The sequence below is a fragment of the Bos indicus genome, chromosome 16 (genome assembly GCF_029378745.1).
Source record: "Bos indicus isolate NIAB-ARS_2022 breed Sahiwal x Tharparkar chromosome 16, NIAB-ARS_B.indTharparkar_mat_pri_1.0, whole genome shotgun sequence".
NCBI lineage: Eukaryota > Metazoa > Chordata > Mammalia > Artiodactyla > Bovidae > Bos > Bos indicus.
Genome location: NC_091775.1, coordinates 76061231 through 76074073, shown reverse-complemented (window position 1 = coordinate 76074073; position 12843 = coordinate 76061231). Strand labels below are relative to the sequence as shown.

The following is a 12843-nucleotide window of genomic DNA, read 5'->3' as shown; positions in this document are numbered from 1 at the left end:
TGTCTGTGGTTCCCTAGGCTTCCAGGGAGGCAGGCCAGTGGTCTGCAGGCTTTTTAAGTTTGAATATCCTCCTCTGAATGGTAAAAACATCACAGACTGTCAGAAGAATGATCGAGAAACCATTTAATAGCAAAACACCACTTTGAATTCCATGCCCTCGGAAGTGGGTTTGTACTAAATGACAACAATATATCTAAGTGGTATTGGAAACCAGAGGTGAGAAACGTGACTCCCAGTGGGGAGTGCCCATGGGGGTTCGCGGTGACAACACCCTGTGTTCTCTGAGAAGCGAGTCCTGAGGGAGGGAGGTCTCACTTTGTCCTCCCATGATGCCTGGAGGGCTTAGCCCCAATGGCCATCACCTAGCCTTTCCATACATTTGTCTGCCGCTGAATCTCTGCCCCAGTTTCGTTTCCATGGGGCCGAGAGACTTAGGTACAAACTCTGCTGTTTGTTCCCTCAGCTCTGTGGGAGCCAAAACCTCCCGGTGGGGATGAATGAACACAAGTCTTGGAAGGTTCATTAACTAATTAGCATTCGTGAATGCCCATAAAACCTCCAGAAGGAAATAACCGCGCAGGCCTGAGGACGCGGAGTATTTGGGGTTGCACCTCGACAGGTGGTGAAGGACTGCTGTATTCTCTTTAATATTCTCTTTCGGCACACACTGTGAATTAAGCCTCAGTCTCTCTGTGTCTGTCTGTCCATCTGTCTGTCTCTCTCTCACATACATGTACAAAGGCAACTCCAAGTTCCTGTGAGCAACTGTACCAGGTGGTCCCTTGAAATCTCTATCATATACCACAGAATGGGATGGGATTGCATGATGTTGCAGAGGCTTGCCGCTAAATGCAAAATGTAGATTTACAAACCAGATCAATGGGTGATGGATCTGCAAGGAATGGGGCGAATGACTGGGTCCTGGGTAACGACAGGCGTTACCGTAGTTTTCCTCTAAAATGTCCTCGGAGCGCGTGAAGTCTGATCCGCTTACACTGTGCTGGAGTTAAAGGAACACACCCATGCTTGTGCTGCGCTGTGCCCTGCCCCCAGGCCCCGCAGGGGTCACTCACCAGCCGGCTGTGCTCAGACACGGAGATGCTGCTGGGGTGCACCTCGAGCCTCACGCACTGGCTGATGCTGGCGGCAAATCGGTTAGGCTCCCAGGCCCGCTGGCACCGGTCCCTGCGGGAACACCTGCCACAGACGCACAGGGGTGAGTGAGGGGGCTCTGCGACTCTGCGGCCCGTGTCTGTCTTCTCAGGACGAGCGTCACTTCTCCCAGAGGGCTCGGTGACTCCCAGGTGGTCTCTACTGCGGTCTAAGACAGACTAAGGGAGGGGCTTCCCTGGTGGCTCAGTGGGAAAGAATCTGCTGGGGAAGCACACTGACTGAAACCGCCCACCCTGGCCTGCACAGTCACCACTGGCATGAGTTGTTTTATGACAGGAGGTTCTGGTGAGGAACACGGAACTGAGAAGTCACCCCCCACCGGAAGAGTTCCGGAAAGGTCAAAAGGAGACACCACATGTCTGACCTCCTCCCAGAATCCTCCTTGCTGGCATCCATCTTGGCTGAACAAGGCGTGCACCACCAGGAAGCACTCTGAGTCAGAATGATGGGCTAAAGACAACCCGGAAGCTAATCCCATCACGTAAAACCCGAGACTGCGAGCCACGTGGCGGAGCAGTTCTCCTGGGTTCCTTCACCCTCCTGCTCTCTGCCCAGCGGCCTTTCCAATGAAGTGTCTTGCTATGTCAACATGTGTATCCCCTTGGACAATTCATTTGTAAGTGTTAGACAAAAGCCCAGTTTCGGGCCCTGGAAGGGGTCCCTCTTCCTGCAACAAATCTGCTTGCCAATACAGGAGACACAGGTTCAACCCCTGATTCGGGAAGATCCCTCATGCTGTGGAGCAACTAAGCCCAGGCACCACAACTCCCAAGCCTGTGTTCTAGAGCCCCGGAGCTGCAGCTACTGAAGCCCACGCACCCCAGAGCCCGTGCTCTGCATTGAGAGAAAAGCCCGTTCAGCAACGGAGACCCGGGACAGCCAAAAATAATAAAAAAACAATTTAGAAGATTATTTAAAAAGAGGACAGACTAAAAGAAGTGGGATCAACGCCCTCTCCCCCCACCCCCGCCCCGGCTCCCAAATGAGAGCTGCAGTTCGGACATAAAGAATAGCTCGTATAGACAGCATCTTTATGGGAAGCTCTGTGAGTGAGGGCGGGAAGGTTGGGGAACAGAAGTATCAGGCAAAAGGCACAGAAGGTGAACTCTGGAGCCAGGCTGCTTGGGTTCTAACCCAGATCTCCAGCCTGCTAGCAGTGGCCCCATTGGGCAAGTTCCTGGAAGTCCCAGTGTCAGCTCCCCTAACTGTAAAATGCTGGACCCAATGATAATACTGTATCTCAGAGGCCTGGTGTAAGTATTAAAAGAATTAGTGTTTAGAAAATGGCCTGTTCTTGGCCCTACTAAGAAAAATATTAATGATGATGGCTATGGATATTATTATTATTCCCCCCCAGGGACATGTAAAACCCTGGACAGGGTCTCAGCTGTGTGGGATAGCGTGCGTGTGACCTTGTGGCTGGATTCCCGGCTCTTTGAAGGCAGGGGCCATGTTTTATTCATTGAGATATTCCACCTGCCACATGGCTTATTTTCAATAAATGTTTGTGAAACACAGAGACAGACGGGGATGCGCGGGCAGGGTTGCCTCTGTCAGGAAGCGTGCGTGGTGGCTTCGTCCCCCACCTTCATCTCTGGTCCTTGGCGCTGCGGGCCACAGCAGCAGGTGGGCACTGTGACCCCTGCACGCAGGGAACCTCTGGGAACACGCTCCAGGGCTGGCGCTTCTCTGACCAAAGCGCCCCCTCCGGGGATGCGACAAGAGTCCACGACCCAGCAGAGATTCCCACCGAACTCCACACAAAGTCCCTCCCCCCGACCCTTCCTTGCCACACACATAATGGATCTAAATATGAATGCTGTCAAAGGAAAGAATTACGGAGGTTTAAGTGAATCCTTAAGATAGCTCTAAAGTGAGCTCTTGACTGGAGCCTTTATCTCATTGACTCACTGAAATGGCTCTTTTTTATCATACTATTTATGGCAACAGCCCCAACAGAGATAAATAGCCTCTGAGACAATAACACACTTGCAAGAGCAAGGCCTACAGAAGAGACAGGAGGGTTTCAGATCCACTCCGCCCCCCACCCCTGGACCCAGCGGCTCTTGAGCTACCGCCCTCAGCCCTCTGCCTCTGCTCAAATCCAGCGCGTGGTCCGGGCTGCTGGAGGTGGTCCCTCCGCTCGGCCCCGTCACCCAGGCAAGGGGACAGCGGGTGGGTGGGCAGTGCCTGAGGGGCCGAAGATGAGACGGGCCAGGAGAAGGGAAAAATCCAGGTGAAACGGAAAAGGCTTGATCCCCACGTGGTGCAAGAGGCAAGCTGAGCTGTTGGAAGGAGCAGTGCATCCCTGGGCCTTGATGACAGGGGAGGGGCTCAAAGCGCAGAGGAAACCTGAGACCCTTTCTGGGGTCATTCTAAGTCAGCCCCCCTGCTGATCTGGCCCAGGAGGAGGATGGGTGGTCTGGGGCCCCTGGCAGACTGGGACATCATGGCCAGGCTGGCAGGGAAGAGCAGGGAGCAGGTGGTATGGCTGGGCCTGCCCACCGCCCAGTGAGGGGGCCGGGTGACCCAGGCCACTGCGAGGAGCTGGGGGTGGCTGTTGGGTTCCATGGAGGGAGAAACCCTCGTGAGGAAAGACAGCCTGCTGGCTGTAGGGCCAGCCTCACTGACGGGAACCCCAATTGTAGCCACCTCTCAATGCTGGAGACCCAGGTTCAATTCCTGGGTCAGGAAGATCCCCTGGAGAAGGAAATGGCAACCCACTCCAGTACTCTTGCCTGGAAAACCCCATGGACTGAGGAGCCTGGTGGGCTATGGTCCATGGGGTCACAAAGAGTCGGACACGACTGCATGACTTCACTTTTTCCTTTCCGGCATTCCTGGGGCCCAGCGGGGGTGCCATCAGTATCTCTACCATTTGTCTGACCCACATGGTACCACTCTGTCTGGGTTCTAGTGAGGGCATTTCTGGCAAAAAATTTCTGAGGAGTCCCTTACCTCCGAATCTAAGCAGGGAACCCAGGATGTGTGGGCGCCAATCCAGTCCGGATTTTGCATCTGTGAGGCGCCCGCTTTGCTCCCTCCCTGCATAGCCCTTCCAACACCTGCTGCGGAGGCTGGAAGCCAAGAGCGATTGTGCAGGACCCTGAACTCTGGCCCTCCGCCTCCGCCCCCACCCTAAACCGGCACTTCTCGTGGGGGTGCTCTGCTGGCTGGCAAGGAGCCCTGGAGTTTCCTAGGCCGCTGGGGAGCAGAATTCCTAGCCAGCCGCCTCCCCCTCTGCCTTTGGAGTTTCTTCCCTCTGCTCTCCCTCTGGGGCTCTTGGAGTTAGGAAGTTTAAGTGCGATTTTGCATTTCTATTGGGCTGGTATTCAGTGGCAGGGGGTGTATCTGAATAGGGATGCGAGGCCAGCTGGAGTAAGATGTAGGCTTCTTGGAACCAGGGACTGACTGAGGAGGCCAGAAGGGTCCTCCCAAGGGTTCCGAGTCCATGATCATCATTTTGACTTGTGTAGCTTATCCTGAGCTTCCTTACTGCCAAAGCATTTATTTAGCATTTAATCCTCACGCTTCACCTGCGAGGTAGGCATAATCCCTTTCCGGTGATGGGAAAAAGGAGGCCCAGGGTTGTCAGTGGACCATGCCGGGTCACACGGCCTCTCACTGGGGTCCAAACTCCAGGAATGAGGTGCCTTGTTCAGGCTACAATCCAGAGACACTTCAAATTCCCTTGCAAGTTCTTCCAACGCCACTAGCCTTCCCTGTAGCAAAGGTGCAGACTTCAGAGCAGCTGGCCAGAGATGGAGGGAGTAGGGGTCGGGTTTTGGAGGTGAGACCACAGAGGCACTGCCCTTGGAAAGAAGGCACTCACGGCCTCTCTTCTTTGCTTTCAGCACTCTGACTGCGATTAGAATTACTGCTCAGCAGAGGGAAATTCCTCTCTCCCTGCAAACTGAGGTCACATCCCTCATCAACACTCCCAGGAAAGTACCTGGTCTTCTGCATTCCAGGTTTTTTTTTTCCAGACTGTGCCAAACTTACATGTTGTGCAGGGCACACCAGCCACAGTGAGGGTCCCCCGAGCTCAGGCACTCCCCGCAGGTTGTATACTGCTCACAGGATTCCACAGGGACCCTGGTGATCTGGCCGAGAGGGAAAAGACAGCAGGTTAGATCAGGGAGTGATGCCTCCGGACGCTGTGTGCAGACTCAGTTACACCTAACCACTGTAGCTCAAATGGGAAAGAATCTGCCTGCGATGCAGGAGACCAGAGTTCCATCCCTGGGTCGGGAAGATCCTTTGGAGCAGGGATAGGCTGCCCACTCCAGTATTCTTGCCTGGAGACTTCCATGGACAGAGGAGCTTGGTGGGCTACAGTTCATAGGGTCTCAAAGAGTCGGACACGATTGAGTGACTAACACACACACGCGCGTGTGCACACTTGCACTGCCACCACCCCTAGAGAGGAGACAACAGGTCTGAATCGGTCCTTCGGCGTTCTCATCTGTTTCCCCTGCGTGAGGCAGGCACAGCTAACGGCTCCCAGGCTTCTGGCCTCCCCCAGGGGTGGAAGCAAGCCCTCCAGCCTCTCTCTGCCTGCACTAAAGTCCTCGGGAGGGCTGGGCCTGCTCTGGGAAGACGCTGGAAATGGTTAAGTCTGCTGAAAGGCTATTGAGTGCCACCAACTAGCCTCTGAAGAGCTTTCAGCTGGGCTCGGGCTGAGACATCCTGCCTGCAAAGAAAACACTGATAAATAAAAAGAGAGAGAAGGAGAAACTTTCCCTATCAAATAGTATTCACTGAGTGGCACCGTCTTTTTACCGCCAACCAGACGCACCACCTGGATCCAATTATCCCATTCTCTGATGTCTGTATTCACTTTTCTCTAGTAAATCTCCCGTCCTTTGAAAAGTCTGGCTAAATGTGAACAGAGATGAGCTGCCTGTCTGATGCCGTCTTGCTAGGGAAACGGGGAGTGTGTAGCTCAAGCCTGTGACCTCCCCCCAAGAGCAGACAGCCTTCCCTTCCTGGCTTCCAGGTGAGGCCATGCTGGGACAGAAACCAGGCCTGTGTGCTCATTACTCACCCTTACCTGCCCAGCGGGTGTTAACATTAAGGCCAGGCAAAGGGTCAGAAGATTGAAGTCTTGCATTCGGTATGTCCTAGGTATCTGTTGATGGCTGAGCCCGCAGGCAGCTGGGCTGCAAAAACATTTGCTAGGCTGGGAATGGGATCTCATGTGTCAGGGCAGAGAGGTTCCCCACCTACTGGACGTGTGAAGTCAAGTGGGAACACTACCTGTGGTCCAGCAGCCTAGTGTTCCGCCTCTGGCAGAGAGATGAAGGGTCTGATGGAGACGCCTTCACAGCATCCTCCAGAGAGGCTCGGGATGGAGTCTAACAAGGCTCACCCAGCAACCATTTATCAGATGTCACTGCGTCAAGGCTCCAGTGCTGTGTGCTAGAGAAACTGCAGTGAATCGGACACAGATCTGTCCCCCTGCAGAGCACGCAGCCCTCGGGGCTCGGTAATTACAAACTGGGACCCACTCTACATTGTGGTGAACATCCATCGCAGGCGATGGGTATATGCCCTGGGGGCCTTGGTAGATTAAAGGAGGGGCCACCCAGCACAATCTGTCTGGAAAACGGACCAGCAGCCAAGTGTGGGAGAGTCAGGGTAAGAGTGGGCTCTGCAGATGCCTGGAAGGGCCTTCCTAGCTGAGAGATTACCACGAGCAAAAGTAATCATGGCTGTTGGTGCATGCGAACTCAGTCCTGTCCGACTCTTTCGCGACCCCGTGGACTGTAGCCCGTCAGGCTCCGCTGTCCATGGACTTTTCCAGGCCAGAATACTGGAGTGGGTTGCCATTTCTTTCCTCACGGGATCTTCCGACCCAGGGATCAAACCCGAATCTCTTGTGTCTCCTGCATTGGCAGGCGGATTCTTTACCACTGCATCTCCTGGGAATCATGGCTCAGTTCAGCTTAACTCAACTGTGGTGTGCACACTGGATGCAACGAGCTGAGAGATGCGGCTGGCGTGTGTAACCAGGGGTCAGATCGTGAAAAGTTTTGGGTACCAACCCCAGAAACCTTCCTTCTCTCTATTGGGTGCCCCCCACACCGACTCATTCTCCCCACATCTTAACATTCTGAATTACAAAGCTTTTCCCTCTGAGTGACATGATCAGCTTTAAGCATTCCTGAGTTGCCTTTAATAATAAAATAAGTGAAATGCAGAAAGTGTAAGTGTAAAATCTGGAAATTCAGTTTAAAAAAGCAGATATTCTAAGTGGAGGTTGGAGACAGCTGGTTTGAAATAGCTCATGCACGACAGGTGTGCGGGTTTGAGCGGACTCTCAACTCGCAGGTCCAATCGGACCTGACAGGGTGATAGCCCGGCTCTGGAGGCCAACTCGGTCACAGGCTGCATTAATGGACGTGGTGTCAGGACGGAGGTGCCCCACCCTGGGGAGTTCCCAGTTCAGGGCTGGGCAGCCTGCCCCTGGAGACGTGTAGCCCCACCAGACAGACTTCCCAGAAGGGTGGTCATGAGGGGGCGGGACCCAGCAGTGGCATCTGAAGTACAGCTTGAGAGACCTGGATGTTTCTTTAGCTCAGAGAAGGTGAATCTCAAGGGGAATACGGAAGTGGTTTGCCATGGTTTGAAGGGCAGCCCTGTGGCAGAGATGAGACCCAGGGGTGAAAAGATCCACAAAATCTCGACAGAAGAACGTCAAGGCTGTCCAATAACGCAGCAGACCGGGGTTCCAGCAGGGACGCCCATCCATGGGAGGTGTGAGCCGAGTCAAGGGGACGTGTGTCTGGGAGGCTTCAGAAGGTATACTTCTGACCCAGAGGAAGGCCGCTTGAGTCCTTCCAGCTCTGCCTTTCAGGATGCTCCTAACTCCTCCCTGAGACTGCCGAATGACGTGGACGGTTCAAAGGTAATCTCCAGCCATACCACGGGCCGCTGACAGCACCCTGCCTTAAGGAGCCCCCACTGACCCCTGACTCGTGACCTTCGATCCCTGCCAGAAGCACCTTTCTGGCGTGTGCCTGCCGGATGCTCTCCCTGCGGGTCCTTCCCCACGCCCAGGGACCCTCAGCCCTTCAGGGTATCCGTGACCCCAGTCGCCCAGGGGGGCTTCCGCTAGTGCCCTCCCCCTCCCAACCCGCCCTCGGAGGCCTGAGAGCCGCGGTCCAGTGCCCGGCTCCCTTTCCTGGGTTTCGGGCTCCGTGTGAGTGATGTCTGCATCTGGCTGGAAATTAAAACAACTGTCTGCATTGCATTCGGCCCGTCTGTCAAAACACAGCCCTGCTCTCAGCAGCTGGGCAACGGGGCCCTGAATGGGAGCAGTGTCTCCAGCAACAAAGCCCACTTTCACGCCAAGTGCCGCGGAGATAGTGAGAAGCCTGTTCTTCTCCAAACACGAAACCAACTGCACAACTATTTTCCTGTTTCCTGGGCCCTCCTGGTGGGAATTTTTTTTTTTTTTTAATACACAGAGTTGAAGAGCAAAGTAAAACAGGAAACTTTTATGGGAGTGGGGGTCCTAAAACTTGAATTTATTCTCTTCTCGGAGATCTGACAGCCACATACAAACCGGAGGAGAGAAACGTCACAGGGGACTGGAGGGAGGCACTCAGAGTCAGGTGTTTCCACAGGTGCTCTGTCTTCCCTATAAACATGTGCTTCCATATTCATTCATCAAGTCGAAGGCATTGATCACATTGTACAGAAAGGCCAGTGCAGGGCACTTTAGGGCAATAAAATCAACAGCAGCATTAAAACACAGCCTTCACCTTCAAGTTGCAAGCAGACTAGCAATAAAAACAAGAAAAGTGATGTGTGTTCTAAGAGAGGTATTGAAAGAGGGCTGAGGGAATTTGGAGCAAAGAAAAAACTACTTCTATATCTATGCCATCCAACACATGGGCCCGTGTGGCTACCAGCACATGGAAGGGGCTAGTTGGAATTGAGACACGCTCTAACGACAACTGGATGTAGATGACCGAGCATGAAAAACCAGGATGGAAAATAGCACATTAATAATTCTTATTGACAAGTGTTGAGAAAATTTAGGGTTAAATAAAAACTTAACTAATGATTTCAGCTGCCTCTTCTTACTCTTTAAAATATGGTTGTTAGAAAACTTAAAATGACACACGCCGCTAGGTTCCTGGAGTTTTGTTCTCGTGGGGGGAGCGTGGCTCTAGATGGGTGTCCCAAGGAGGCTTTGTGAGGGATGTGGCCTGGGTCTGGGTCTTCAAGGGTTAATAGTATTTACACAGATGAAGAGCGTCCCGGGTGGAAGGAACCACATGAGCAAACAGGAAAGCAGAGCTTGAGGGTAAAGAGTGATGAGTGTATAGAAATCTGGAGAACAGGTCTGGGTTGACTTGGGAAGGACAGAGAAGTCCACACAGCTGGAATACACAATGTAAGCTCTCCAGTCCATCACTTCTTGGCCAAAAGAGTGTCCTCCATGAAGAAGCATCCTGGATCCTCAAACCAACACCCTTGGCGTGACCTGTGAGCTTCAGAGACATCAAAATCCAGAGTCCAACTGAGTCAGAAATTCTGGCATGAGGCAGGGCCTGAGAAATGGTTCCAACAAGCTCTCCAGCTAATTTTTTTTATGAGAACCACTGGTAAACGTGACCTCACGTCCTGGGAAATCTTTTTAAATGTCAGGCTCTGCCCAGGGCCATGAAGAAATAGAATCAAACTCTGCCTTGGGGCTGCAGAAGGAATCAGATTGCTTCTCAGGGAGGAGAGCTGGAGGCTGGTCTGGGGACTGCTCCACGGCCCAGGGAGTTACTGATTCCACTATCTCTGAGTCTGTGGTGGACCTTGGGTCAGGGGCCACTCAGCTGGCACCAGGCAGGCGACAGGTGGGCACTTGCGCCGGGGCCTGGGGGAGGATGGGCTGGGGATGCACTCTGTCTCGGGGAAGCTCTAGAAGGAAAGGCAGCTAGTCCTGGAGAGCATCCACCGCGTCAGGCGGGGCTTTGTCAGGGCTGACTCAGAGTCTAATGGGACACTCGATGACACTTTAATTAGTGTGTGTTTATTATGATTGTGCTTTCATTATGCTGGAGGCCCCCCCGCCCCCCAGCCTGAGTGCGGGGATCCGGGTGGTTGGGAGGGCACACGGGTGTGGCAGTGAGGACAACCCTCCCCTGCCGCCTCCACCACCTTCTCCCCTGCACCCACCCACCGCTCACTTGGCATTCATCTCCACTTGATCTTAGGCCTCGTAATTACGCCTCTAATGAATGTAACTGCCCTATTAAGTCATTTACTTAAGAAACACTCTTCATTAAAGGTGACTCATCCTGTGTTCCTGGCTTCTCCAGCTCCGGGGCCCCAGTCTCCAGGGCCTCCCCCTTGGCCTGAGTCCCAGGGGCTAATGTAACGCGGGTGAGGCTCAGCAGGGCGCAGAGTTTGGAGTGGTCCCTGCTCCCCACCCGCCCCCCTGCTGGCCCACGGGGTGAGGGGTCTAGCTCAACAAGGGCTGTGACAGCTTTGGGGACAAGCCACCAAGGGAAGGGCTAGAAGCCGCCTCCTTCCTGAAGGTCTCAAAGGACACGGCACACCTGCAGGGCTAGAACCGTCCAGGAAGGCCCCGGAGACCTCTGTGACCCTGGTGGTTACCATCAGCCTGGAGACTTTCTCCGTCAGGTGCCAAGCCGTCCCTCTTCAGAGAAGAGGTCCCCAATAGCAGAGCGAGGGACAGCAGGCCTCAGCAGGGAAGCCTGGGGAGAGAGAATCAAGCCCACATCTCTGCCACCCTGTGTGGACACCGAGAAGGAGCTACCGGGTTCTGAGAATCCAGGGGGTGTCTATGGGAGAGACACCTGAGTTAGAAGGAGACCAATGTAGAGAATTCTGACCGTGGGCTGGGCCTGGGTCCCCCGTGACCCTTCAGTATTTACAGAGCATTTATACTGTGGGCTTCCTTGGTGGCTCAGAAGGTAAAGAATCTGCCTGCAATGTGGGAAACCCGAGTTTGATCCCTGGGTTGGGAAGATCCCCTGGAGAAGGCCATGGCAACCCACTCCAGTAACCTACCTGGAGAATCCCAAGGACAGGGGAGCCTGGTGGGTGGGGTCGTAAAGAGCTGGACACGACTAAGCAGCACACACACGAAGCCCTCCACTGGGCTCCCCAGGAGGCACTAGTGGCAAAGAGCCTGCCTGCCAAAGTAGGAGACATGAGAGACCGGGGCTCGAGCCCTGGGTGGGGAAGGTCCCCCGGAGGAGGGCATGGCAACCCACTCCAGTGTTCTTGCCTGGAGAATCCCCATGGACAGAGGAGACTCTCGAGCTAGAGTCCACAGGACCGCAAAGAGTCGGACTCAACTTAGCATGCAAGCTCTCCATGAGGCATCAGGCCACATTCTCTGCTCTCTGGAGCCCATGGTTTGGTTGAGGACAGAACCAAGGAAACTGGATCATCTTAACATGGTAGAACAGACGCACGACGGAGGGACATCTGGGACATCAAGCAAGGGGCAGCTGTGGCTCAGAGGACAAAGTGCAGAGGCTGGCCTCGGGGGCCTTCCACGTGGGCAGTCTGCTCCAGAGGGGGCAGGAGCCCTTGGCAATCGGGTAAGAGAGAGACAGAGAGAGGGAGGAATAAGGGAAAGCCGCTCCCCAGGCCGCAGGGGCCCTGAGGACTGAGTGTTTCACCCCCTGCTTCCCCGGAACCTGCACCCCCACCCCCGCCAGATGTCCCCACCTGTCCCCACACATGTCCCCTGCCTCCTGACTCAAGGAGAGAAACAGCGGCCTTCTCGGTGGCTGAGAGCCAGGTGGCGGGGCTGGGAGGGCACACACACAGCCTGCGTGGAAGCATGCAGTTGGCCTGAGCCACAGCCTCAGGGTCCCCAGGGCCTCGGGGCCAAGCGCACAGCAGCTGAGGCACAGCTGGCTCCCAGAGCCGCCCTCCTGTCTTTTGTCCCTTCTCTTGATGGGCCCTCCCCACCAGCCCACCCTCTCTTCCCTTGGAGCCTCTAGGGTCTCAGACCTCCTTTCTGCTCTTTTTCCCAAACCAGATACGTTTTTTCAAGAAGCAACCTGATGCTCATCTGTGGTCACAGGCCGAGGGCAGGCTGAAGGGAGGCCCTGCCAGGGCTGGTATGCAGGCTGGGCTCCGTGGCGCCATCACAGCCAGGCCGGGAGAGGGTGTGAGCATGCTCTGCGCGCTTATCTCATTCGCTGTGCTCAGCTCCTGCTGGCAGAGAGGCTGCGGATTGTTATGTAGTGGGAGATCCATTTGCTTCACCAGGAAATAGAGGCACCCAAGGTGGCTCAGATGGTAAAGAATCTGCCTTCACCGTGGTGGGAGACCCAGGTTCGTTCCCTGGATTGGAAGGATCCCCTGGAGAAGGAAATGGCAACCCACTCCAGTATGCTTCCCCGGAGAATTCCATGGACAGAGCCTGGCAGGTTACAGTCCACGGGGTTGCAAAGAATTGGATATGACTGAGTGATAGTACACACAAAGGGTTGGCTGAAACCCTGGGGCCCGTCTCAGGGAGTGGAGAAGGTCAGCTGGAGGGGAGGGGGTCCTCCGTGGCTGTAGTGGTGACATGCCATAAGGGATCTTTTGGAGAAAAAGAGGGACAGGAGGTGCAGGGGTCAGTCCGGAGGCTGAGGTCAGAGGGGGATTCAAGAGGTGGGAAGCAACCAGAGGGCA

At 54.6% G+C, this 12843-nt stretch overlaps 1 protein-coding gene across 4 annotated transcripts in view; it reads right to left on the bottom strand.

Moving 5' to 3' along the window:
• PLXNA2 (plexin A2) overlaps positions 1 to 12843 on the bottom strand; it is a 234109-nt gene that overhangs the window by 81005 nt on the left and 140261 nt on the right. For all 4 annotated transcript variants that reach the window (XM_070768670.1, XM_070768668.1, XM_070768667.1 and 1 more), the window contains 2 exons: positions 5176 to 5276; positions 1074 to 1197 (listed from right to left, as the gene is read on the bottom strand). In XM_070768670.1, coding sequence (XP_070624771.1) covers positions 1074 to 1197; positions 5176 to 5276 — 225 coding nt within the window. The remainder of the gene's footprint in view (positions 1 to 1073; positions 1198 to 5175; positions 5277 to 12843) is intronic.